The 27,626-nt window shown below is 47.6% G+C and overlaps 1 protein-coding gene across 1 annotated transcript; it reads left to right on the top strand.

Moving 5' to 3' along the window:
- The first annotated feature begins 6,208 nt into the window (after nt 1-6,208).
- On the top strand, nt 6,209-24,001 carry LOC118990612 (histone-lysine N-methyltransferase PRDM9-like). The gene is made up of 11 exons (XM_037051292.1): nt 6,209-6,292; nt 6,522-6,645; nt 6,891-7,001; nt 8,044-8,093; nt 10,096-10,252; nt 10,868-10,969; nt 11,170-11,441; nt 12,064-12,131; nt 13,249-13,442; nt 14,770-14,838; nt 23,847-24,001. Exons 1-11 carry the CDS (start codon nt 6,233-6,235, stop codon nt 23,999-24,001), a joined length of 1,362 nt encoding a protein of 453 aa, XP_036907187.1. The 5' UTR covers nt 6,209-6,232.
- Nucleotides 24,002-27,626: the final 3,625 nt, after the last annotated feature.

Below are 27,626 nucleotides of genomic sequence, written 5' to 3'. Positions count from 1 at the left end.
CCCCAGTTGGATAGGGGTGGGATTCTATTCTTATATGGCGATATTTCAATCACCTTATTGCCACGTCTCTTTCAACCATGTTGTCTGACAAGGTCCAAGCATGGAGGACTCGAGTTCAAGGAATTTGTCTCCATGGAAGAGAACGTGGCATCCAAAATGGGTTAACAATTGGCTGTTTTATTTTAATTATTTTACTCTTGCTACTGAATATAGGCATTGTACTGTACTTACTTATTCTTGTGAAAATCACCCAAGAGGAAGGGACAGTTCAGAGGAAAACATTAGTATTCCCCACGGAACTGCCTGAAAGGGTGGAAAAATCCCTTCTAATGAAATAGCCCCTGAATGTCTAAAAGTTATTGGAATAACAGCCCCTCCTTTACCTTGAATAAGAATATATATCAATTAGAATAAGACAGGCAAAGAAACAGGAGAAGCTGATTAGCTACTACAAACTAAGCACGTAGAAACTATTACCAAGGAGTTAAGAGTCCATAATACATAAAGAAACATTTTAGACAGAAAGATAGATAAGTTAGACATCACAAAGGCTTGTAATGAGTTTCCTAACCTCTGCTCGTTCTAGCATACCTTTTGCCCCATGTCAAACTCTGAGAACTTTAATAAACAATAAGACATTCAAACTCTGTACATAGAGCAATTTCAAATTGTCTGATTAATGGTTCTCCTGGAGAACAGATCAGCTAGCTGATCTCAGCTAACACTGAGAGCTATCTAAAACATACCAAGAGATCTAAAGTGAAAGAATGGGAAGAACAGACCATACGAGCATTAACCAAATGAAAATTATATATCATATAGTAGGCTTCAAGGCAAACAAAAACACTACAAATAAAAAGAAGTACTTCATACCAGTAAGTTCAATTTACCAGTTACTTCCAAATTTTTATTCACGTAATAATATAAACTCAAAATTATATAGAAGAGAGCTACATGAAAAAATACACAAGGTATTATTCATAATATCAGGTTTAACCAACCTCTTCCATTCAGGTTCTGTTTCAGAACAAGTAAAGGCCACAAAAAATAGTTAAAAATGTAAAACAAAAATAACATGAGATGCAAATGGCATTCAATATGCATAAGTACTTCACTATGCCCCAAAACTGCAAATTACAGATGCTTTCCAAGCACTTTAAAAAAAAACACTTTTTAGGCCCTGGATGGTGTAGCTCAGTGGATTGAGCACCCGCCTGCGAACCAGAAGATTGCGGTTCGATTCCCCGTCAGGGCACATTCCTGGGTTGCAGGCCAGTTCCCAGCAGGGTCCAGTTCCCAGCAGGGGATGCACCAAAAGCAACCATACATTGATATTTCTCTCCTTCTCTCCTTCCCTTCCCTTCTAAAGATAAATAAACAAAAAATTTAAAAAAAGAATAAGCAAAAGGTTTCTTTAAAAAAAAAACACTTTTTAAAAAACTGACCATATAGTGATATAAAGCAAGTTCCAACAAACTGGAAAGGACTGAAATTTATATATATTCCTGCTCTCACTGCCATTAATCAAGAAATCAGTAACAACACATAACTAGAAAGTACTTATATTTACAAATCATGTAATACACGTCTAAATAACCACCCCAAAATAATCCACAATTGGAATTAGAAAATAATTTGCATGGAATGATAGTGAAAACACTTCTTACCAAGGCCAGATCACTCAGGTTCCAAAGATGATCACAGCTTCAAGCTCAGTGGTTTTCAACCTAAGGTTGACTTGTCCCCCAAGGGGACATTTGGCACATTGTATGGAGACCTTTCAGATTGTCCTTGGGGTGGGGTTAAGGTGGGAGTAACTGGCATGCACTGAACAGAGGTAACGGTTGCTAATAAGCACCTACAATGCAGAGAAAAATCTCCCAAGAGAAAGAATGATCCACAGCAATGAGAAACCCTACTCTACATGGAGCAGGATGGAGAGTCCATTACAATACAAACAGCATGTGACTTTGCACCCTAGATCTGACATCACGCCTCTCTCTGGACAGGCAGCCTGGAGGCTGAGAGCTAAAGAACAACAACATAAATAAGTAAATAAATAAGTAAATAATAAAAATGTCAGCCACCTTGCAAAAACTGGGGAGAAATGTCCTTGGTTAAGAAGGCACCCACCAAAGCTCAGAAGCCAAGGAAGATATGATACCTTAACAGACTGCACCACAGTCTGATAAACCACAGCAATGAGGGTCACTGTCCCTTTTCACTGTCCATAAATCCCTCTGCAATTGTTTCTTAAAATTACTTAGAATCTACAATCTTACTCTTTTAGATTCCACAACTCACCACCAAACATTCTACTCTTTGAAAATGAGGACCTTTGCCATATTGAGTTCCTCAGATAACCTACAAGGGGCACAATTTTACTTACAGAGTACTTCTGATTTCTAAAACACCACTGCTCCAGGTCCTGAACTCATTTACAATGCTAAGAGTCAAATTACTATTTTATTTAATTATTAATGAACTTATAACAAACACACTTTTAACTCTTCTTGTCTTCATGTTTTATTCCAAGATTTAACAATTTTTTCATGCTTTATACGAACGTAATTTTATTATTGTATGATATCTTATTTACCTTGACAACTCAAGAATATCAACTTAAAGTTATTATAAATAATACAATTTAGAAAATTGTGTGGTAAATAACATGCAGAAATAAATTACTCTTTTGTATACACAAAGAGTGATTTAAAGACATAATCAAGGAAAAGAATCAATGGTGCATTCCCAAATCCAGTGTCTGGTCTAGATGATGCACTCATAAAAAGTGATCCCAAGGAACTGGTCACTGACATTGGGACCTGAGATTTGTACATGGAAACAGTCTTTTAAAAAAAATCAGTCACTGATACTCCACTGTAATCAACCACTTTTCCGGCTGACCTGTACTAAGATGTTATTCCCCAAAACTACCACGAGAAGGCAGCAGAGATGCATGCTTGGGACGCATATTAGTGGCTTGGCCTTGGATCCAATACATAAATATAAAATTCATTGTTTTCATAATAAATGGTTTTCATCTCTCAAACAGTAAATGTGTAACACAGTATATTTTGTACTATGGAAATATTCCTGCTGGAACACTTTGGGTGGTCAAGGTGCTATTCAGATAAGGAAGGCAACTCAGGCCGCTGGATGTAATGAGGGTGTGCAGAATTTTTGTTGAGTCACTTTTAAATGCATATACATAGAAACAACTACTTCTCATCCATTCTTTTATCCACAAAAAGTACTTATAGATAGATTTAAGTAAAGGAGAAATTATAGATAGATTTAACTATAGATAGATTTAAGCAAATGACCCAACATTCTAAATGACATGAAGGAAAAGCAAGTTTTCCCCTCCACGTTGCCCAGGCCCTGAACCCAGTGAACAGTCCCTGTGTCTCCTCTCAGCACATCCTCTGCTTGGGTTTTTTTAAACATAATATGTTTTGCAGGATACTTTTCTCACATAATAACATTATTTAGAAGTTATTCTCTGTTAAAATCCATTAGAACCACCTTTTCTGGTTTTATTTCTTTAATGAAATATATATTCTCACCCATTTTTAATATTCTATAATATTTCATAATGCGAGCAAATCATAATTTAACAGATTCCCTTCTACTGAAAACTTTAAAATTATGTTATATATGTTAGATAAAATATATTAAACACACTTTACTTCATATATACACAGAGAAGCATAACTAGGGACATTTTTTAATGTTTTTATTTCCATTGCATTTATTATTTTGAAACAGAGAGTTAGTTGTTCCATTTATGTATTCATTCATTGGTTGATTCTTGTATGTGCCCTGATTGGAGAATGAACTGAACACCTTGGCTTATAGGCAGGACACTCTAACCAACTGAACTATCAGGCCAGGGCTACTAGGAGAAAATTTTGAAAAGTGGAATTTCTGGATCAGAGGGTATGAGGATGTTGTTTCTGGATGGCTATTCTCAAAATAATCACTGGAGAGTCTGCACCAAAGGACCCTTCCTGGAGTCTTTCAGAGTAAGGACACTGCACCTGCTTGCTCATCAGCCTCAGAGATGTCAGGAGTCCTCTGGATCCCCATATGGGCCACCACATTATGTTAAAAATATAGCAGTCAGTTATTTTACCAGCAGATAAGGGGTTTATTCAGAAACAGTAAAAAAAAATGCAGTTTAAGACAAGCAAGCTGTAGCAAAAGTCATTGGCAAGATCCATAAGTAAAAGAGAGGACCGTTATGTTACATAGAGAAAGGAGGAAGTTGGTAGGGATCATTTCAGCAGAAAGTGCACTGGGGGAAACCATCGGGGTGACGACGGTTTCTCTCTGGCTGAGTTGCTGGGGACTCGGTTTCTCTTGGGAGCATACGATACATCTTCATATTGGGGCCTGTGACAGACAATTTCTCCTGTAATTGACCCTGGGTGATGTTATGTGACAGCACCTCCACTGACCCCTAAGTCCACTTTAGTGAGGTTTCCCTTTATGCAGTTTCACAGTAATAGTTAGTTGGCTTATCTGCCATCCATGGAAATCAAGTTATATTTACGTGCTCAAATAAGGACCAGTAACACTCTTCCCAGTAGCAGCTAAACTGACCCTGCTCTGTGGACGCCTGTACTCAAATTTGATGTTATTTTCATGCAAAATACTTGTAGGTTTTTCCAGTATTTCTAAATTTATTCAGTTTTGCTTGGTTTTTATCTTGTCTTCCTATTTCTGAAATGTTTTTACACCTGAATTACTTAAAGATACCTATTGCTCATAACACCACTTCTTTGAGATGTGAAACTCTCCCAGTGTGTTTTCCAGTATACTTATTATGTCATTTGTTGTGTTTAAGTATTTGAGCCCTCTGGGACTTATTTTGTGTCTATGAATTGAGTGGTCAGAATTTACTGACTTAAGTTTCCACGGAATGCAATACAGTCTCGACCGTGTCCTCACTGCTTATGCAGCTCTAGCTGAAAGTGGGTTTGAAAAGGGGAGGCGGGGCACGGACGGGCCTAGATGTAACTTAGGGATCCCGACCACAGTCTAGTGGAACAAAGACACTTTGTCAGGAGGCAGGAGGCCCACGTTCACCCTAAGGTCCGGCCCCGGCTTGGAGTTCTCAGCTCCTGCGGGATGGACTCCTCACCAGCTGCAGGAAAACGAGCTTCGGAGCTACAGGCTGCGTGATTGGCGCTCAGGAGACCCAGGGTAGCCAATCCCCGTGGGGTGGGGCGGGTCTTCCGCTGGCCAGTCCGGAACCCAGGGTGCGCTGTCCCTCTGTCCCGCCCCTTCAGCTTCTTCTGACCGCCCATTGGCGGGCAGGACCCGGAGATCCCAGCACTGATTGGACGCTATCCAGGGTGGAGCCGCCCCCCCGGGCGGGAAGCCCCGCAGCTCCGAGTGGAGCTCCGCGGAGGTGGGAGGTGCCGCAGGGTACCCTGGAGACTGGCCGGTAAGCGGGGAGCCTTCGTATATGGAGCCCATAGCCCGAGACCTTCAAAGTCCAGCCTAAGAGATCCCGATGCCCTCATCCTGAGGGGCCCACGTGCGCTAACTCGGAGGACCCCCAACGCTTAGACCCCAAACAGCCTGAAAACCCCAGTTCCCCTCAGCTCGGGACACCCAACCTGCAGCTCACCCGGAAAGACCGAGTCTCCCCAAACTCAGAGACGCTAAATGCCGTCGTCCTGGAAACGAACTCCGTGTGGGGACCCGGAAGCCCCTCGATGAGAGGCCCCGAGTCTCCTCCGCCGCCGGGGTCTGACCCTCCCCTCCCCCCAGGCCTCAGCGTCCTCAGCCCGGAAGCCGCGGGATCGAGTCCTCAGGGACCCCGAGCCTGTCGGCCCGAGAGACGGCGGTCGGCCGGGGACCGCGCCTGCGTCCCGTGCGGGCCTCTCCGGATCCCGGGTGCGCCTCCGAGCCCTTCCCGGGAAAAGCGCGTTTCCTGGCGCCGCCACAGGCCGGTCGGGACGATGGGTCCCCTCAGACGCCCGTCCGATGGGGCGCCTGTGGAGCCCGCGCTGAGGCAGCGAGAGGAGGGAAGGGCGGGAACTAGGGCGCCCCCTGCGGGAGGGTCTGCAGGCAGCTCTGCCGCTGCATCCAGCCCCTCCTCCCTCAGGGCCCCCGCGTCCCCCTCTCCCGGCCCCGCCAGCCCGGGGAAGGGCGTTCGGCCCTCTCAGCGCCGTCTCCTTCCACAGGCGCCTCGCCTCGGACTCAGGGCTGGGACACCATGAACCCAGACGGGGTCCCTCAGCACAGCCCTGAGGGAGAAGTGGGGCGGACACCTCAGGTGAGCTGAGGGGCCGGCGGGAAGCGTGGGGACAGGGTCGGTGACAGCTCCGCAGACGCCCAGCCCTCGGGGTGGCCCGGGCTGTACGAGTGCCGAGCGCTGGTGGGAGAGGCGGGACTCCGCGTCGCGGGCCCAGGGCAGGGAAGACCGCTCCGCCCTCCCCACCCCACCTCCCCGCGCGCGGTCACGCGCATCACCGAGTTACTGATGTTTCCACTCTCTTCTCCAGGCTGAAGAAGCTTTGCCAGACGCTTCCCTCTGCTTCTCCAGGGAGGAGTGGGCGGGGATGGGAGCCCGGGAGAAATGCCGGTACCAGAACCTGAAGAGGAACTTCCACGTGCTCACCAGCCTAGGTAGCGCGCAGGCGCTGGGCAGGAGGTGACCCGGTGACCCTAGGGCTTCTGGGCTGGCTCGCACTCAGGCGGCTCCATCCACTTGCAGCTCCCTCCTGCGTGGACACCGACGGGGGAGTTTGCTCCTATGTCAGAGCAGGGCGGGCGCTGGTGGAGCGGCGCTCACGGCAACTCCTTGTAGACTCCCCCATCCCATCGGAGCCCAAGCTCTGTGCTTTCGGGACAAAGGTTTTGTCTCTCTCCAGGTCTCAGCGCCCCTCAACCAGCTTTCCTGTGTCACCACCACAGGCGGGCCACCGAGCTCCAGGAGGAGGACCCTGCGGACGCTGGTGAAGAATGGGCTCCAGGGCAGCGAGGTGAGGGGCAGGAGGAGGCAGAGCTGCCCTCCCGACACGGACCTGGTGTAGGTCAGGCTGCATCTCGGGACATAACCAGGGGACAGGGTTTGCTTGTCCAGCGAACACGCAGGATGCAGAACAGTGTGTCGTACAGTGAGGGACTGTTCCTGTGAACTTTCAAGTGTGCAACATAATCACGTATATTTATACATACGTTAATAAGCAGTAAATGTGTAAGAACACACAAGTGAATAAGAACTAATTCAGAATAGTTGTCATCACAAGAGAGGGAGGCAGGTCTGGCAGGTGAGGGGTGTTCCAACACCTGGCTGCCCGATGGCCTGCACAGAGACAGAAGGGAACAGTATTAACCTTGGTGATGAGGGGAGCTGGGGGGAGGGGCCAGAGTAGTGAGTAGTTTTATCACTATCATTTTCTGATGTCTGCCATGGTGCCGTTCTTTCCAGTATCATGAGTGTTCAGTGGGTGGGGTCAGTCCACTTTCATGGGTCTCAGGTTGAAACACAGCTGAAGCCAAGATGTGATCTTCAACTTGACTGGAATTCTGTTTCTGTGGTCATCAGACTGTGGATGCTGACCGGAGTCTAATGATTAAGGAAGGGTGTGGATGGCCGGTATGTGCACAGTGAGAAGGATATAGGAGAAAGGAGGCGAGGGGGTTGTGGTGCCCTTAGCCCAGACAAGGGCGGTTTGGATGAAGAAAACAGGATGGAGAAAGGGTTATGTGGAAGACATGGAATTGTGTTACTTTCATTACATTTTTGTCAGGAGGGGCTAATTTATTTTTTAATAAATGATAATAGATGCTTTATGAACATAGGGTGAAGTGTAGATGACACTTTCTCTATTTTTTTATCATTCTAATGAAATTAGTGGATGGCCCCAATAGAAGCACAGGCCTTAATGATACCTCAGAAAACATTTTCCAATCATCCTGGGGTTGTTCTTGGACTACTCTCGTTCAGAATTCTGTGTCCCTAATAAGAATCTCCAGATTCTGGAAACATTTACCAACCAAAACACTGATTTCATCTTTCAGTGAACCCTTCTTGGGTGGCCTTCAGAAGGGAGCAGAGTAAACACCAGAAGGTGGGTATTTCCCAAATCCTGTTGACAAGAACATTTTCCTCATGGATAGAAATGCAGGTAAGAGTAGGAAAATGCAGAAAGTATCCTAGGAACTTCTGCCTTCCTTTCCTGGTCTCTTCAACACATTTTCCAATATTACCGTCTTTTTTAAAAGATTTTATTTATTGATGTTTTGGAGAGGGGAAAGGAGGGAGAAAGTGAGGGAGAGAAGCATGTGTGAGACACACCTGTATGGGTTGCCACTCACCTGCCCCCAAGTAGGGAACCTGAACTGGAAGCCAGGCATGTGCCCTGACCAGGAATGGAAATGGTGACCTTTCAGTCTGCAGGCCAGCACTCAATCCACTGAGCCCACCAGCCAGGGCTCATCATCTACTTAATAGTTAACAACTACAGCAACAATAGTAACTACCATTTATTTCATTCTCACAATGTTTCAGATTTTAAGAATTCTATATGAATAAACTCACTCAAACATTACAACAACCTGATGAGGTACGTACAATATAACTATCTCCATTTACAATGAGGAAAGTGATCTTTCAGAGCAGAGAAATGTTTGACTATATGTCTAAGATCACAGTATCAGTGATAGTGCAGTCTAACCCATATTTGCTATTTGCTTCTCTAAAACACTTACAAACTCATTAAAACTTTCAGAGTTTTGCCCTCACCACTGTGACCAGTTGGTTGTCACGCTGCAAAGTGAAAGATTGCCATTTTGATTCCTGGTCAGGGCACATGCCTGGGTTGTGGGTCAGATTCCAGGTTGGGGTGTGTGTGAAAGGCAAGTGATCAATGCTTCTCTCTCTCTCTCTCTCTTTCTCCAACCCTTCCCCTCTCTCAAGAAAATGAATAATATCTTTTTTTTAAATAGAAAAATAAACTTTCATAGTTTCTAAATTTTACATTGTCTTATCCATATGTCATTACATCATTCATCTGACTGATGGTTTCAATGAAAGTTCTCTGCTATAGTGAAGTGAGAAATGCACTAAGACCCTCTGACTAAGGAAAGTGTACGATGTATAGGCAGCTTGTGCAGTGGGTGGTTCGGATGAAGAAGAATGTAAAATGCCCAGGATCACAGCCTCCCACTCTAATCAAAAAAAGTATCTCCCAACCCCTGAGGAGCTTTAGGTTTGATGATTGAGAAACAACAAATAATAAAATGACTTAAGGACTTCATACACATTACACACTCTTCTATAAAAACTCATCCATCTGGAACTGATTTCAAAGGCCCGTTCTTATGCGGGAAAGTAACAGCTTCTTTCTCTGAGTTCCAATGAGGCCACTTTCATCCTATTTAGAATCATTTGTTCAACCCGCCTCCCTCCATATTGTGAGCTCTTTGAGAGGTGGTCCATACCTGAGACTTCTCAGAGGTCACAGGCCCAGGTCAGGGCCCCTGAGGGCTCCCAAATGTTTGCTGAATGATTTCACAATTACAAATTAAATTAGAAGATGATCAATGAACGCTGAAGGCAATTTCTGTGATATGTGAAACATGGAGAGAGCTGAGAGGTAAATCGATAGCAGGACTGTAACCTCACATTCATATTACACAATTCACAGAACACTTACATTAAAAATTATCATGTTATAAAGATCATGAAACTGAAGACAAGTACCTACTGATATAGCCTATTCAAACAGAATTGGTGGGAACCAGTTAATCTAAGTACAAATATTCTTTCTAAAGTATTGCAAATTTTATCACCATTTTATTTATTGTCTAGATGTTTCTACCAACCATTTCTTTATTCTCTTCCCAATATTCTTCACTCTCAATATTATACAGACAGTTGAAAGGAAAGAGCCATCAGATATGAGTTCTAATCTTGGGTTCATTACCCACATTGGCCCTATACCCTCTAATATTCATACTCCCTAGGTATTTCCAAGGGTTGAAGTATTAAAGACATGCATATAAAATGTACCAGAAGCCTTAAAAAATTAAATACATGTTATCTTTTAATATGTGACTGTTATATTGAAGGCAACATCCAAGATACCATTAAGCAATGAATATAATTTGAAGGAATTGTCAGAAACAGCAAATTTGATGACTGCAAGTGAGTCAGAGCATGCCCAGGAACCAGTGTCCCCTCCTGGAGAAGCATGTGCCTTTGGAAAGCACACCAGACAAAAATCGGGTAAGAAAAAATAATTTGGAAACTTTAGTTTCTCTAAGTCCTATAGAAGGGCTCATAAGTATGACCTAGGTATGTGGGGAGGACTTTGGATGAGCCTGGATTTAAGCAGGGCTAAGCTGAGACTAAAGTTACTATTAGACCTTTGGGCAAATCCTATAAATTCTATGAACTCCCAAATACTAATGTGTAAAGTGAAGATAAGGAAACATCACTCATGTTGTTTGAAAACATTAAATTGCATGTAAAACAGATGATAACATGCAAGTTGTCCAATAAATCCATCTGTGATAATAGCAACCACGCTTTATTGGTATTGTGTGCCCAGGCCTGTACTCATTGCCTAACACATGTGTACTCCATAAATATATTATGAATGATTAAAGGTTGGCAAGTTAAACCTGGTAATGGGAAGATCTAGACACCAAAATTGAATCAGTCATCTGTAGTTAGTATGGAGTTTTCATCTTCTGAACCAATAGTTAACAGAGTAAAATACCAGAGTATGCAAAAGGACAGATGATAATTTGGTGAGAAGAGATTGTATGTTATATGATAAAATGGGAATTAATACTCCACAACACACCAACCTCGCTCACCTGGCATTCTCCACCTTAGAACTCAGGAGAAAGGAAATGGATGTGAAGATGTACAACCTACAAGAAAGAAAGGGCCATGTGTACCAAGAGATCAATGAGCCCCAGATTGATGACTACCTTTGTAAGTGACCCTCACTAAGAAGTATATTATGATACAATAACTTCCATTTAGTCCTTTGGTCCCCAAATCATTCCCTTCCTCTAGTGACATGGAGTACAGGATTGAGTCTCAATGATGTCATTGCCAGACTCCCTCTGAAGCTCTTTGTGTCCAGGAACATGCACTATACCTTCCCTAACCCCTGTTGCTCTCGCCTCCAGATTGTGAGAAGTGTCAGAACTTCTTCATTGACAGCTGTGCTATGCATGGGCCCCCTACATTTGTAAAGGACAGTGCAGTGGACAAGGGGCATCCCCACCGCTCAGCCCTCACCCTGCCCCCTGGGTTGAGAATTGGGCCATCCGGCATTCCTGAGGCTGGGCTTGGAGTGTGGAATGAGGCAGCTGATTTGCCTGTGGGTCTGCACTTTGGCCCTTATGAAGGACACATCACAGAAGATGAAGAGGCAGCCAAGAGCAGATACTCCTGGCTGGTGAGAACTATTTGCCTCTTCCCCTGTCCTCTGGCTTCCCACATTCCTTCTGAGACTTGGAGGGACCTCACCTCTTACGTGCTAGACATGGAGGGGATGATGTGGTTAACTCTGTGTACTGACTGGACTTTGCATGAACACAGAGCTCCTGTTGAAGGATCAGAAGGTAAGTGGGAGCAAAGTGGTACAGACACAAAAGAGTGGCTCCTCCCTTGTGGGGCTCCTGCTCTGACTGGACAGGTAGACTAAGGTGTGTAGGTGATGAGTAGGAAAAATACCATGTGGTCACAACTGGCAATTGAATCCCCATGCAGGCTAGGAGAGCTTTGGTGACAGTGGAGTAAAATAATTCTTCTATTACCTCTCCACAAAAAAAAAGTAAAGGCCGTGGCTGGTGTGGCTCAGTGGATTGAGCGCAGGCCTGCGAACCACACAATGGTGGTTCAATTCCCAGTCGGGGTACATGCCTGGGTTGCAGGCCAGTTCCCAGCAGGGGACTCACCAGAGACAAACATACATTGATATTTCTCTCCTTCTCTCCTTCCCTTCTCTTCTAAAGATAAATAAATAAAATCTTTAAAAAAAAAAAGTAAAGGTCTTCCACTTCTTTTCTGAAACACAGATCGCCAGAGGGAAAAACTGCTATGAGTATGTGGATGGGAAGGATAAATCCTGGGCCAACTGGATGAGGTGAGGTCAACAGGTCTCTGGGTGCCAGAGGGGACACTCATTCCCCAGGAGCCCATATATCTGTCTCTCTCATCATGCCTCCCTCAGTGGTCTCCCTTAATCCCTTTTCCCTCTTTTTCTCCATACAGTGTTCTTTCATTTCAGGGGACATTTAGGAAGAAAGTACAGCATATGTTCTCAAAATATAAAGGTCTCTACTAGACACAACGTGGGCACTGGAAAGGTCCTTGAAGAGCCTAGATTCACCAGGGACACTGGATTGCACTTTAATTTATCAAATGAACATTAATTAAGCACTTACCATGTTCCAGTTTAAGTGAAGGAATACATTACTTAAACAGATCACACAATCCATGTCTTTATGAAGGACTTCTTGCAGACATAAAACAGTTGCTTTTAGAAACATTTAACTATAATTTCCAAGAAGTGCACAGTGTCAAGATAGCACACACCAAGGATTGCCTAAACCTGTGAGGGCAGCAAACCATCCCAGCCTCACTTCTAACTAGAGCTGGGCTTCTGAGGCCTGCAAAGGAATGGTCATGGGACCCTTTCCTGAGAGAGGCTCTCTTTTATCAGGTATAACAATGTGAATCAACTACTATCATTCTGTTTTATTCTAAGAAGACAAAAAGACATTCAATTTTCTACAGTAACCTTGGGTAGGCAAGTGAATGGTATCCTACATAAAGTGTAGGGGGGTTGGAGGAAGGCCTCTCAGGAGAAAATAGATGTGGACTGAGTAATGGATAATTAGTGAGCTAATTTAGAAGCAGAGCTCTAGATCAAGCACCAGGTTCTGTGGTGTGAGACAACTTGATTTAGAGTTTGTAGAAGCCAGAGATCACTGGATATTATGGCCAATGAGGGTAGAGGTTAAGTCTAGAACTGGGTTTTAGGCAGGATGAGCACTGCAAGCAGGACTTGGAGACAGGTGTTCACAAAACATGCTGACAGACGCTTACACTGAACAGAAGGTTCCCTGAGAGCACTGGGGGCAGTGGGGAACATCAGGGCCTGGGGGCCTTAAGAATTCGTGAGGAGCTGGACATGGATGTAACAGGTAGTGAGAACTTATCACTATGGTTTTCTTTTCCTTCTTCTGCCTCAATCCCAGGTATGTGAACTGTGCCCGGGATGATGAAGAGCAGAACCTGGTGGCCTTTCAATACCATGGGCAGATTTTCTATCGAACCTGCCGGCTTATCAGACCAGGCTGTGAGCTGCTTGTCTGGTGTGGGGACGAGTATGGCCAGGAGCTGGGCAGCAAGTGGGGCAGCAAGTGGAAGAGAGAGCTCGCGGCTGGGAGAGGTGGGCACCACTTTTCTTCAAACCAGAAAGAAAAGAGAGAATTCTCCACAGAAATATTCACGATTCAACTCCTAAGTAGAGTAAAATCTACTTTAAAGTCAGTAAAGTTTCAAGTCAGATGCCTCAGAAATTCACAATTCATCCATATGCCTTTGACTCCTAGGCAAAATTTTTATATTTCTTATTTTTAAAATATTTCATACACAAAAAAATACAGCTGCCTATTGCGTTGAAAGGTTGAGAGGCAAAAAAGAAAAGTTTTCAAGCACTAACCAGTTCTGTCACCAAGCAGTTTTTCTGATACTTTTATAGCTGTTTCTTCCTAACTTTCTTTCATACTTCTAAATAAAACATTTTTGTTTATAGGCATTTATTACTTTTTAAAGATTTTGCCCTGGCTGATGTGGCTCAGTGGATTGAGCACCAGCCTGTGAACCAAAGGGTCACCAGTTTGATTCCCAGTTGGAGCATTTGCCTGGGTATCAGGCCAGGTTCCCAGTAGGGGGCACGTGACAGGCAACCACAGATTGATGTTTCTCTCTCTCTCACTTTCCCTCCCTTCCCCCTTAAAAAAGATTTCAAAAATCTTTAAAAAGATTTTATTTATTTTTACAGAGAGTAGAAAGGAGGGAGAAAAGGAAATCAATGTACAAGAAAACATTAGTCAGTTGTCTCTGACATCGCCAACTGGCCCACAACCCTGGCTGGCATGGAATCGATTCCTAGTGCCCTGACTAGGAATCGAAATCGTAACCTTTCAGTTTGGGGACAACACCAAACCCGCCAAGCCACACCACTCGTTATTTCAGTGAATTGTCATGTGTGATCCTACTCTGTGGTGCACAGCGTCCTGGGACTTAGAAATACAAATTAATGTGAGGATCAGAATCACTGCTCTTCAGGAGCTGACAGGTGAAGGAGGGAAACCCAGGTCCACGCACTTGCATGTGCATAACACTACACAGAGGTTAGTGCTTTAGAGAAAACTAATCCAGGACAAGTGCCTAGGGGTCAGTATAAGGGGAGGCGTGCTGTGGCAGGTGGTCCCGGAAGGGTTCCCTCAGGAGATAACATTTACAAAAATACCTGTGGGCAGAGGGAGCAGCTAGTGCAGGGAAGCAAAGAGGTAGGGCATAGAATTGGCTGAGGGTCACTCAGGTCTCGTCTCAGCATAGAGGGTAAGAATGGAGATCAGATGCTTAGCAGCCCAGAGGTGCAGTGTCCATGATCCAAGTTGAGACACCGGGGATTTCATGAGTGAAAGTATGCAGTCATTAGCTGTAGAGTGGTGTGTTCTCTGTTCTGATTATGCTTTGTTAATTTTTAGAAAATAAACCCCAGTGGGGAATCCCCTTAGAGATTACTTCATCTCCAATTGAGAGCGCATGGTGGATTGGTCAGAGAGGAGTCAGGAGTGTAAGAAGTGTGGTTGGAGAAAAATTTTGAAACGGGACTTCTCGGTGTATTTAAGATGGGCTAACACTCAATGCCAGTAGCATAAATATCTGGTGTGAGGCTTGAGGAAGGACTTTTTTTTAGATTTTATTTATTTTTAGAGGGAAACATCATTGCATGGTTGACCCTCACATGCCCTCTACTGGGGACCTGGCCCACAACCCAGGCACATGCCCTGACTGGGAATCAAACCTGTGACCCCTTGCTTAGTAGGCTGGCACTCAACCCACTGAGCCGCACGAGCAGGGACAGGAAGGACGTTTTATTTTACTGTTCTGGAAACCAGAGAGAAGCAATTCCACGTTGGGGGTGTGGTTTCCCTCTTTAACATGACTTAGAAAATACTTATAGAAGGGAAGGGTCATTGCAGTTCCATCCACACAGGGAGTGAAATTGCCTCTGATGTTTCTCGAAAATCCCTAGTCTGGGCAATATTAGAACAGACCTTTGATGTGGGCTTTCTGAATTACTGAGGAAGATGCACTGCATAAAAATAAAAAGGAAAATAGACAGTGAGTTGACACTGTGGGAGACAGAGCTTACATTGTCACCACAGTAAGAAGGATTCATGGGGCAGGTCTTGCCAGGAGACTAATCGTATGGCCCAGGCATTCTCATCAACATCTGCCCTGACCAAACTTTTCTTTTTCAGCGGAACCAAAGCCAGAGGTGCACCCATGTCCCTCCTGCTCTCTGGCCTTCTCCAGTCAGAAATTCCTCAGCCAACACATGAAAATCAATCATCCCTCTCAGATTCTCCCGGGAACATTTGTACAAAAACAGCTCCAAGCAGAGGAACCCTGCCCAGAGGATCAGAATCAGCAGCAGCAACACATTAGTATGCACAATTGGAATGATAAAGCTGAAGGTCAAGAGGTCAAAGAAAGGTTCAAGTCTTTGCTTAAAGGAATGAGTCAGGGGAGAATCTCAAGATGCTTTTCCCAACTTTCCAAAGAACAAATGAGCTCTACTCAGCAGGAGACAATGATGGAGGAGGAGCCCCATAGAAGCCAGAAAGAGAGTCCAGAGGGTGCAGGCAAGTTATTTGTGAAAGTAGGAATGTCGAAAAATATAACGATCAAGTATGGAAGGTGCTGGCAAGGCTTCAACAATGGGTCACATCTCATCAAACACCAGAGGACACACTTGGGGGAGAAGCCCTATGTTTGCAGGGAGTGTGGGAGAGGTTTTATTCAGAACTCAGTTCTCATCAGACACCATAGGATACACTCAAGGGAGAAGCCCTATGTTTGCAGGGAGTGTGGGCAAGGCTTTACATGGAAGTCACATCTCATCAGACACCAGAGGACACACTCTGGGGAGAAGCCCTATGTTTGCAGAGAGTGCGGGCGGGACTTTACACGGAAATCACATCTCATCAGACACCAGAGGACACACTCAGGGGAGAAGCCCTATATTTGCAAGGAATGCGGGAAAGGCTTTACACAGAAATCACATCTCATCAGACACCAGAGGACACACTCAGGGGAGAAGCCCTATGTTTGCAAGGAGTGCGGGCAAGGCTTTACACAGAAGTCGCATCTCATCACACACCAGAGGACACACTCAGGGGAGAAGCCCTATGTTTGCAGGGAGTGTGGGCGAGGTTTTAGACAGAAGTCAGTTCTCAGAGGACACCAGAGGACACACTCTGGGGAGAAGCCCTATGTTTGCAAGGAGTGCGGGCGAGGCTTTACATGCAAGTCTGATCTCATCAAACACCAGAGGACACACTCTGGGGAGAAGCCCTATGTCTGCAGGGAGTGTGGGAGAGGTTTTACACAGAAGTCAGCTCTCATCACACACCAGAGGACACACTCTGGGGAAAAGCCCTATGTCTGCAGGGAGTGTGGGAGAGGTTTTACGCAGAAGTCAGCTCTCATCACACACCAGAGGGCACATTCGGGGGAGAAGCCCTATGTTTGCAGGGAGTGTGGGAGAGGTTTTACACATAAGTCAGCTCTCAGAGGACACCAGAGGACACACTCTGGGGAGAAGCCCTATGTTTGCAAGGAGTGCGAGCGAGGCTTTACATGCAAGTCTGATCTCATCAAACACCAGAGGACACACTCTGGGGAGAAGCCCTATGTTTGTAGCGAGTGTGGGAGAGGTTTTACACAGAAGTCAGCTCTCATCACACACCAGAGGACACACTCTGGGGAGAAGCCCTATGTATGTAGCGAGTGTGGGAGAGGTTTTACACAGAAGTCAGCTCTCATCACACACCAGAGGACACACTCTGGGGAGAAGCCCTATGTTTGCAGGGAGTGTGGGAGAGGCTTTACATGCAGGTCACCTCTCATAAGACACCAGAGAACACACTCGGGAGAAACCCTATGTTTGCGGGTGGACTGAGTGAGTCATTAGCATTGAGTAGCATATCAAGAGCCATAGGTAGTCTACGCGGCCCCTCACTCCAAGACTGTAATTAGTACAGAAGTAACTAGTTAAACAAACTCTCCACTTTCATGACTAGATGAGATGGACAAACGGTTCCATAACTGATACAGGAATGTCAGCACCAATCTCCATGGTTTTTTGACATCTTTTTCCAACAAGTTTTGTCTCCATACAAATATGAAGCCTACATCCTACATTTCCCCATCACTGAAAGCAGAGAGTTCGGGGAAGAGCCACCAAGAACTCATACTCAGCCACAGAAATTTGACTTCTGCAAATGTGAGTCTGGAGTCAGTCTACTTTGGTTCCTGACCAGAGAGAAAGATTTGAGGCAGACTCACCAGGGAAGGGAATTCCTTAGATTCCTGGGAAGTGGAGGCTTTTTTCTTAATAGGCTCCCTACCCTCCTCCTTTGGCTTCTCTTGGCTTTTCTAGTTTCCTACCACCTCTGGAGCCTCTGAGGTGAACGGCAGGGAGAGATAGATGCTTGTGCACAAATGGGAGCCTGGCTCAGTCTGGGCGCCTGGTCTTCCTCTCTCTCCTTGCTGCCCCTTCAGGGTCAGCATTTCCTGGTGCACAGCATACAAATTTTCTACATCAGTCCATAGTGTGAGTCTCAGCTCTGTCTCCTCCAACTGTGTGACCTAAGGCAAGATTCTCAACTCTCTGCCTGCTTCCTAGTCTGTACAATAGAAATGGGAACTCCAGCCTTTCGGTTTGACATTCAAAGTTGAGTCAGCACAGACAGAATCTGGCAAGAGGATCACCGGGATCACAAGTCCTGTTGAACAGCCTTCAGTGCCTATGCCTTCTGGGTATTTAGTGCTGGACAAAGGAAGATAAGGACAGGGTAGGAGTCTATAGCCAAATTCAGAATCTGAGCAGACACCACTGCTTTCCCCACATAGACTCAGCTGCCCTGAGGTGGGGGATGTGCTTCCCTCCAGTAAAGGACCTAGTGTAGGTGCCACCCTCCCACTGAGCCTGGGCACCCTCACAGCCTCCTCAACAGGCAGGTGGTACTGAGAGTGACCTGTGAAACAAGACCCTTGGCTACCCCTTGCTGAGAACTGACACTGGTAACAACGTCTGCCTGCACTGGTGTGTTAGGTAGGATGGATGGTGAGCCAAGGCAGGGAGGACAAGGAAGACATGTCACCCACTAACTCGGCAGTCTTGAGCCTGGTCCAAGTCTATCGCCAGATGGTCCAACATTACAAGGAACACCATGCTAATGTGTTGAAATTCTAGGTATTATTTCCAATATCTGGCAAAGAAAGGCTTTGAAACTATTTCAAGCCCTAGAAGATGGGAAGTAGTCCATAGCACTCAAGGTAAGGACCCATTAAAACTTTTTGGCTAATTGCCTCTGGCCATTATCTGTTTTATGAGAGGGTCCCTAGTGCTTACGGGAAGAGCCCATAGGTAACTTGGGATAACTGCCGCAACTTTAACTCTCCTGTCACGTATCTGTTTTACAAGATGACCAACTGGGGTCTGAAACGAGATGAGGATTCAGCTAACAACCCCCATACATACCTCCGTTTGGGTTGTCATGTCCCCCATGGAAGCCAGCACCACTTTTACCCATCAATCAATGTGTAACTTCTTCACCCCCATCCCAACTACATAAGTCCTCAGGACCTGGTCCTCTTGCCATCCAAATTCTTGCCTTTCACCCCCACCTCAGCAAGACCTGTCCTCTTCCATGAGAATTATCACTAATAAACCTTGCTTGCACACTAATACACTTGCTGATCTGTAATTCTTTACTGCATTGGCAAGAAAAAACAAGTTTCTCCTGTGACAGGTGCACCCAATCTGCATGTGGCGTTCATGAGGCTCACAAGGCAGCAGCTACTATAATGCACTTTCCTTGTACCTGCGTCCCACAGGGCTTTCTATACCACTGACACCATCTCAAAATTATTACTTATTGTATCTTTAAACTTTTGTTTGTGAAGTCTGATGGGATAAAGGGCATGCACAATGTTGGTCATTCCTGTCCATCATGCCCAGATAATGTCCACAGGGCCCAAGAGCACAAAATTCCCGTGGACCCAATGGGTAGGAGTCCAGCGAGACTCAGGGTGAGAACAGGGTAAACATCTACATCTGCATAAGCATAAGGAAGGGTGCCAACAGCTCCCAGAGGTCATACTTAGAACCAGAGCCGAGTTCAATACAGAGAGATGGTCAACAATTAGTGAGGACACCATCATAACCTCTCCTCCATGAGGGAGACCTAAGTGTGACCCACCCTGTTCCTGCTGGGGAGGGTTCATAAAAGGGGGACACCCACCCCATGACTTGGAATGATGACCTTTCTTTCCTCCCAGTGCCAGGCTTGTGAAGAAGAGTGTCTACATAAACTACGTGGATTTCAATAACAAATATCCACTATTATTTTCTTCCATGCTTTTTCAAAGGGAGGTGTCTTTCTTGAGTTTTCTTTCCCTTCCCTGTTTCTCTCCCTCACCAGCACAGCACAAAGAGAACACCATAAACTCAATATTCTATGGCTTTCAGCATGGGCCATGGGAGAGGGGCAGAGTCCTGCTGTAATGCTGACAGCGTGGCTGGCACTGAAATACAGACTGCCAGGTGATAGTCACCATGACCCGCATGAGGACAGACCCTGGAGCTCTCCCAGAAGACTCAGCGATTTAAGATGAATAGACAGATCTGTTCCCTCTCCCTCCCTTTCAGTGGCAAACCACATTCCTAGTGTAGGTGCCAGCCTCCAAGGTGTCCCCCAAATCCACATGCTGTCACTTCTGCCCTTGTGCAGTCCCTCCTTCACACAATCGAGCTGGTCTGTGTTGTGAAAATGGTGTGTGGTTCTCAAAGCTAAGTCATAAACAGGCCCTTTTGTTTCAGCCTTGCTTGCATAGTTCACACTGTCAAAGACCACCTTGTGCAGGGAGCTGGGTGTTTACACACCCCTCCATCCCACCTGCCAGTGGCTGGCAGCCTCCATCCTTGTTTTGAGGTGGAGGCTCCAAGGTGTGAGCGTAGCCTGACATCTCCTGGATTCTGCATTTCTTGTCCTTGACAGGCAGCTGAAGTCACTGTCTTGTCCCTATAACACCTGGTGGGCCTCCAAGGCCACTCCAACTGCACCTGCTGGCTTCCCAACTCCTTCACATGACACTGTGATAGACCTGGAATAGGCAGGTGAATAGTCCTTGGGCAAAAACAACACCAGTCACTGAGGTAACAAGACTGCGTGGCCACCTGCCTCCATCACACACTTGACTCTGTGACTACAGTGGCCACTGCAGCTGTGGCCAGTCCCACCTGGTTTATGTTCTGATTGCCACCCAGACAAGGGAGCTGGACAGGATGGTCAGCCACAAATACTGAACAACTCACTGCCCTCCACAGCTGGGGTCAGGCAAGCCCTTCTGAAATTTGCAGATTGGTCTTGACCCCCAGACCCTGAGCTGTCTGTCCTTGGTCTGGCCCCAGGTCTGGCTCCAGTTCTAATTGCCCTGGACAGTGTCTGACAAGACTCTGAGAGCTGCCCTTGGGGAGGTATGTCACCCACAGATGCTGTCTTCAAAGATCACACTTCGTAAAAGTTACGTAGAAAAGCTTTTATGAAAATAATTTTTAAAGTAAGAGATAGTTAATCTCATCACCCTGAGAAAACTTTTGAAATTTGCACTTTAAGACTTTCTTTTGCATTGAGTGCAGGCCTGCGAAGCAAAGGATCACGGTTCAATTCCCAGTCAGGACATATGTCTGGGTTGCGGGGCTGTTCCCAGTGGGGGACACAGGAGAGGCAACCATACATTGATGTTTCACTCCCTCTCTCCTTCCCTTCCCCTCTGAGGATAAATAAATAAAATCTTTTAAAAAAAGATTTTCTTTTGCAGACTCTGATACTTGATGGGAATATTATTGTTTCTTTCTGATAATATGTAGTTGTTGTTGTTTAAAAAAGTGAGTTTGGGAAATACAGAAAATAAAACCACCCATGATTGCATAATCCAATTAAGGCATACCAATTAACATAGCAAGTTAGAGCTTTCTGTGCACATACGCAGGCACACACACACAGCTTCCCTTTACATATGGTACCAAGCCCCATCTGACTTCCTCAGCAATCTCTTTTTCTTCCAAATACCTCGAACACCTTCCTTCAGTTCCCACAGTTACACTGGGTCCCATATCCCTGGCTGGGCTGAGGTTTCACCAACGCCCCCCACCCCTTGTTGGACAAGAATGGTGTTTCTGGGAAGAGTCTGTATAGCACATGTCAGCCTAGTAATGGTACAGACGTGAATGTGCAGTGTGTGCAGTGCATTCAGGGCCCAGTGTCCTGCAGTTAAGGGGACAGCACACTCCACCTTCAGGCCTCACAGAATGTCAGCGTCCTCCTCTCAGCCTTCTTCTCCTGAGGAAGGTGTTTCAAAATCCTTGAGGCCATGGTGGAGGTGGGGGAACTGCTTTCTGGGGAGATGAGAAACACGAGGCTGAGTGGTGGCTCTCAGGTGGGACCACAGGCACTGTCCTCTGTGCCCTAGCCTACTTCTCTTTGGTTTTGCAGCTTTTTGCCCAGGTGATGTGTTTTAATGAGGGCCCCCAAGATGTCTCAGATGCTGTGGTTGATAATGGAAGGTCAGTACACAGCAAACCCTAGCCCTCCCCACAGGTCAGCATGGCATTGACAGCCACTGGGCTTACTGGACAGTTGGCTTGTGCTGTGGTCTCTCTCCTGTTGTCCTTTTAGGAAGCTCTCTCTGGGCTCAGATGGATATACTGATGTTCCCTGATGCCCTCCTTGGTCTCAAGAGGCAAGGAGAGACGGTGCTATCCCTCCCGTCTACTCCCCAGATAATGACTGAGGCCAGTTCCCAAGAACGTAGGTCAGAAACGACAAAGGGAAAACTCTGGTCTCATTCAAGGAGCCCCACTGAGGAAATTTAGACCTGATTGGGATTGTTCTTTGCAGGTGCTGTTTCTATGTTATCTTCAGATCAAATCAAACAAGGACGAGAAAGACCGGGTTTCCTCCAGCATTGTTGGCCCAGGTGCTGACCCACCTCTTTTCCTTTTCTTTATCCTCCCCCAAGGACATTTCTATCATTGCCTTTAGAGAGGGGGGAGGGGAGAGAGAGAAACATCGATGCAATGATTGGTTGCCTCCCATACACACCCTGACCAGGGATCAAACCCTCTCAACCTTTAAGTTACAGGAAGATGCTCCAACCAACTGAGCATCTGACCAAGGCTGACAAACCCTTGTTTGGTGTTTTTTTTTAAATGTTTCTATGCTTCTTTTAAATATTTTATTTATTTATCTTTAGAGTGGAAGGGAAGGAAAGAGGGAGAGAAATATCAATGTATGGTTGCCTCTAGTGTGTCCCCTGCTGGGAACTGGCCCACAACCCAGGCATGTGCCCTGACTGGGAATCGAACCTCAATACTCTGGTTTGCAGGCCCGCGCTCAATCCACTGAGCTACACCAGCCAGGGCTCTTTTTCGGTGTTTGTTTTAAGAAGGGAAAGTCAGTGGCTGTAGGTGACGACATCCCTGGATGGGGAGAAGCAATCCACACAGCTCTGAGTGTCTCCTGTGTGGCGTCAAGGGGGTCTAGAACTGGGGGTGACAGCCTCACTTCTTAAATACCTCAGACAGCCACTTGTCTTGTGAAGTCATTCATGACACATTTGTGAACCCCTTTCACATTCCAGGGGCTGCACACGAAGGTTAAGAGAATGGAGGTGGGCAGGGCTGGGTGCAGATCTGAGCGGTGTGTGTCATAGACAAGCTCGGGACCTCGCTGGGCAGGAAGGTTACATGGCAGGCCAGCTTCTGAGCTCAGAGTAGACAGCATCAGCTGAAAAGTAAATAAAACTGAAAATTCTGCATGAAAGGTCATTCTGATGGGCTGATCTCCAGTCCCCCTTACCTGCCAATGGCAGCCATTGCTGTTTTCTCCCCCTTTTCCTTCCTTTCCTGTCATCATAGTCACTTTGTCCCCATAGCAAACCCCTGCACACCAGCCAGCACCAACCGTCTCCTGATGACCCCATGAGGGGAACAGCCACCTCAGGTCCATTCACGGACCAAACTCCAAAGTCTTGGTTTAAGCAACCAGGACTCACTCCCCCCCACCCGCCAGCTCTCCCCTCTGGCTTGTGAGGCCAGTGTCCAGACAGGATGCCACTGACATTGTCAGGGAAAGAGGGACGAGTGTCTGGGAGCAGTGGCACAGGTGGAGGGATCAGACCTGGGATGGCCACATGCCCTTCCCTCAGGTCACTGATAGTTTCATGTTAGTGGGGGACAGTGTTCCCACAGCTACAGCAGTGTTAGAAGAAACCCTAACTCTTTCCAAATGAGTGAACAAATAACCATGAAATTGCTGCAGTGATGTGATGGACTATATGGCTGTGTCACTTCACAGGCAGTACTACTGTCTGCACAGTGAGGGGACTGAAACGGAAGCACTTTGCACTATCGATTTCTGTGATAATTTTGTAGCCATGCTGGTTGTCAGCTGTTGGGATATCAACTCCTCTCCACGTTTCCCTTCAGGCACCACCAGGATGCACTTCACAGCAATGGACACAGCTGCCAACGAGAACACCCGCAATGCAGCCACGGCTCACACCACGGTGCCTCAGCACAGCACGCTCACCATCAGCCAGCACTCAGGCATCTTTGCTGTGCTCACTTCAGGGCTGGACTGACAGGGAGGGGGCAGGAGGGACCACTGGGTGGGGTGGGGTCCATGTATATTTGTCCCCCTGGTGAGCACAGACTGGCCAATCAGAGCAGACACTGGCCAATCAAAGCAGGCACCAGCCAATCAGAACAGACTCTTAACTAGAACATGCGCCAACCAGTCAGAAGGGGCACCTGCCTCAGACAGGGGCCTGCTGGTGCCCACAGGCTGACCCTGAGCCCTGGGCACAGTAAGCCCTAAGGAATCACCAGAGTACATCAGAAATGTGCTCACAAGACTGTCCTGTATGTAGCAGGATGAAATGGCCTCTCTCAAAATTAGACCACATTCTCTGCTGAAAATAGAAAACACTCCCAGCATCGCCCGCCACCATAAGAGTGGAACACATAAGTAAAGGGGTCCCAGAACCCACTATCTGGTGCTGGGACTGGGAATATATGGATCAGATCCCAATCCAGGTAAAGTCTCCTCAGGTCAGTTCTGGGAGGGGATGGTCTGAAATCACCAAACTTTGCCTCTTTGTGGAGCAGGGGGCCCGAGGCAGAAGCTGAGCTGCCCGTCAGCCTTGCTTTGAACACCTCACAGGACCCGACCCAGAAGCTGGTCGTTTAACAGAGAGGATGGCCCTTCTAGGTGGGTGCCTCAGGGGCTCCTCATCTGCTCTCTGGGTGGCACTGGGTGAACCAGCCAAACCTGCCTCTGATCCCCAGGGTGGAGCACCGCATGTCTGTCTGCAGAGTGTGCCCGTGTACAGCCTGTCAGTCCAAGGTGATGAGTTAAGTACTGCAGTGACAGCTGGACTCACACTCACTGACAGCAACAGCCACCCTCCCATCTCCAGCCTGACCATGTCCAGCAGAAGCCAGCGCATGTCCCATGAACTGAGTTTGCTGGTGGCTTGTGTGTCACTGTGTTGGGCAGCAGTGTTGCCCAGGCCTGTGGTCCTCAGCCAGGTGGCTTGTTAGAGCCCTCTGGGCCTCCCTGGGACACAGTGATAGACTCTCTGTCTCAGGGCAAGCGCAGCCATCTCTGGCCTGGGCAATGACTCAAATGGAGAAACAAGGGCAGCAGACACAGTTCATGACAAAGTCTGGATGCAGTTGCTCCGGGGTCAGGAGAGGGGCTATGACTCCAACCACAAATTCCCATCACAGTGGAGTAGGGGATGGGCACAGGCATCCTTCCTGTGGCAGTCCAGCTGCCATGACGCTCGGGCCTCCCTGTGGTCCGTGCTTGTCCAGACAGCAGCCAGACCAGCCAAGTTCTCAGGGTCTTGGCTGACCAGGAAGAACTGTCAGTTCCAGGTTACTGAGCAGCGTGTGCTACGTGTTTTACCTGCATGGGCTCAAATCTGTGAGGCAGAATTGCCTTCAGCCACATGCCCAGAAATGTCAGCAAGATGGTTCAGGAGCACAACTGGCCTGTGGCTCCCTCACACAGTCCAGGCCCAGAGGCCCGGCTGCCACAGCCCAGCAACAATACCAGGAACACAGCTTCACCTCTTTCTGCTCTGTCTTCCTGGGCCTGCGTTTTGTCCTCCTGGCAGCGAGGGGCTCCTGCACTTCCAGCATCACACTCGTCCAGTCCCAGGAATAGGGAGGGAGGGGGTGGAAGCCAGGTCCTTTGAACTGCAAGGCCACTACTGCTGGACTTGTTACACTTGGGGAGCCCTCCCCTCTCTGGAGGAAGCCACCATTTGTGTCCTGTGATCCCAAGACAGAGATGCCAGAACACAGACAGAGAACGGTAGGAGTTTGTGCCCTTCTTCCCAGTGACGGAAATGAGAAGGCACGTCTGGACACTACTCTGCCACCTAAATGGTCCCAAGCAATAAACCCAGCTCTGCCCCCAAGGTGACAGATGGATGTCAGGGTCTCACCTGGGGCTGCCAGGCACTCCAGCTGGACTCTACTTAACATTGCATAGGCCTGACTCAGGATGGAGAAATGTGCTCCCCTCAAAAACACAGTCAGAGGGGCTGAGACAGGGAGGTGGTGGGGGGTGAGGGGGACTGGCAGCAGAGGACACTCCAGGCCTGATTTCTGCCTCTATTCNGCAGTAAACCCAGCTCTGCCCCCAAGATGACAGATGGATGTCGGGGTCTCACCTGGGGCTGCCGGGCACTCCACCTGGACCCTCCTCAAGATTGCACAGGCCTGGATCAGGACGGAGAAATGTGCTCCCCTCGAAAACACAGTCAGAGGGGCTGAGACAGGGAGGTGGGGGTGGGGCAGGGGTATTGAGCAGCGGACACTCCAGGCCTGATTTCTGCCTCTATTCCCAGACCTGCAGGGCTGATGGCCATAGGCAGGGCCTGGGGATCTGCAGTCTTGGCTGCTGATGCCTCCTCCTCCTGCCAGCAGAGCCCCTGGGATCAGGGCTGTGAGGTGTTTGGCCCCTGCTGGCAGGATCAGAGCTCCTTGTGTGACTGGACTCTGGGTGACTGGACTCTGGGTCTTGGAATGGAATGAAGCTGACCATCAGCCAGGAGCCCATGAGGAGCCACCCAGCCCCAGACCCCCAGCTCCCAGCCCTGTCCCTGCCTGGAAGGTCAGGGCGAGACCCCAGCTGAAGGGCAGGACAGTGAAGCTGCCCCCATCTGCCACACCCACTCCCCCCGGCGCAAGAAAGTGGGTTCTCTGCCCTTCGCTAGAAAGTTCACCCAAAATCAGGAATCTGCTCATGTTTCAGTCCCCTCAGCTTTGGCTGAACCAACAGCAGCTGCATCTAAAACGTGTCTGCCTTCAGTCCTCTCTGAGACCTTTTAGATGTTCAGTGTTGCTATTACCACTCTGGTTTCCGGAAGTAGTTGTTACCAGGTTGCATTTAGTTAGGTCCAGCCTGACCATTCAGGCTACACAGGGGTTCAATAGTGGCTCAGCTGTGGGCTCAGCTGTGGGCTCAGCTGTGGGCTCAGGTGGGGGGTCAGGTGTGGACTCTGGTGCAGGCCATGCAGTGAGTCCCAGGCACGCCCCCCCCTTTACATCAGCAACATCGCCGGGCTTACGAATGATGTTAGCACGCTCCCCAGGGAAGGCAGCACGGTGGGGGGGTGGGGGGCAGGTCTGACCAGGAGCCTCTGAGCCTCGTCCCCATCCTGTGCAGAGTTACCCAACCCTGAGATTTGGGGACACAGAGGGTGGAACCTCCTTTTCTATGACCTGGATCCCCAGCCCCTCCCACCTGGAGGATCAAGCTCCTCTGCAGGAGAAACAAGAAAGAACTAGAGGAGCAAGTGCCACCAGGCAGCAGCCCCAGTGGCTGCATGGGACATTTGCCTTGGGGTCCCTCTGAGACCCTCGGGGACAGGTGCAGGTGCAGTGTCTGCAGACAGGAACCTGGGGTCATGCACACAGGGCTGTCCAAGGCCCCAGTGACAGTCCAGGGGGCCAGGCTCAGGAAGGCCATGTGCATCATCTGTGGTCCCAGCTCTTCAGAGATGCGGGAGGGCCCCATGGCCAGGGTCTCTGGTCAACCAGATGTCTCCTCTAGGAAGTCATTCTTTCCACAGAGACATGAGCTCCCAGAGACCAAGGCCTGTAAGCGAACCTGGGGCCACGGGCGGGGGGCGGGGGCGAGAGCACTGAGCTTACTCCCCCTGAGTGAGGCAGCCTGGGTGCCAGTGCCCT

The sequence above is a fragment of the Sturnira hondurensis genome, unplaced genomic scaffold (assembly GCF_014824575.4).
Source record: "Sturnira hondurensis isolate 20B ecotype Veracruz unplaced genomic scaffold, ASM1482457v3 Scaffold0007208, whole genome shotgun sequence".
Taxonomy (NCBI): domain Eukaryota; kingdom Metazoa; phylum Chordata; class Mammalia; order Chiroptera; family Phyllostomidae; genus Sturnira; species Sturnira hondurensis.
Note: the sequence above shows the minus strand (reverse complement) of the source record. Positions and strands in the feature narration are given on the sequence as shown.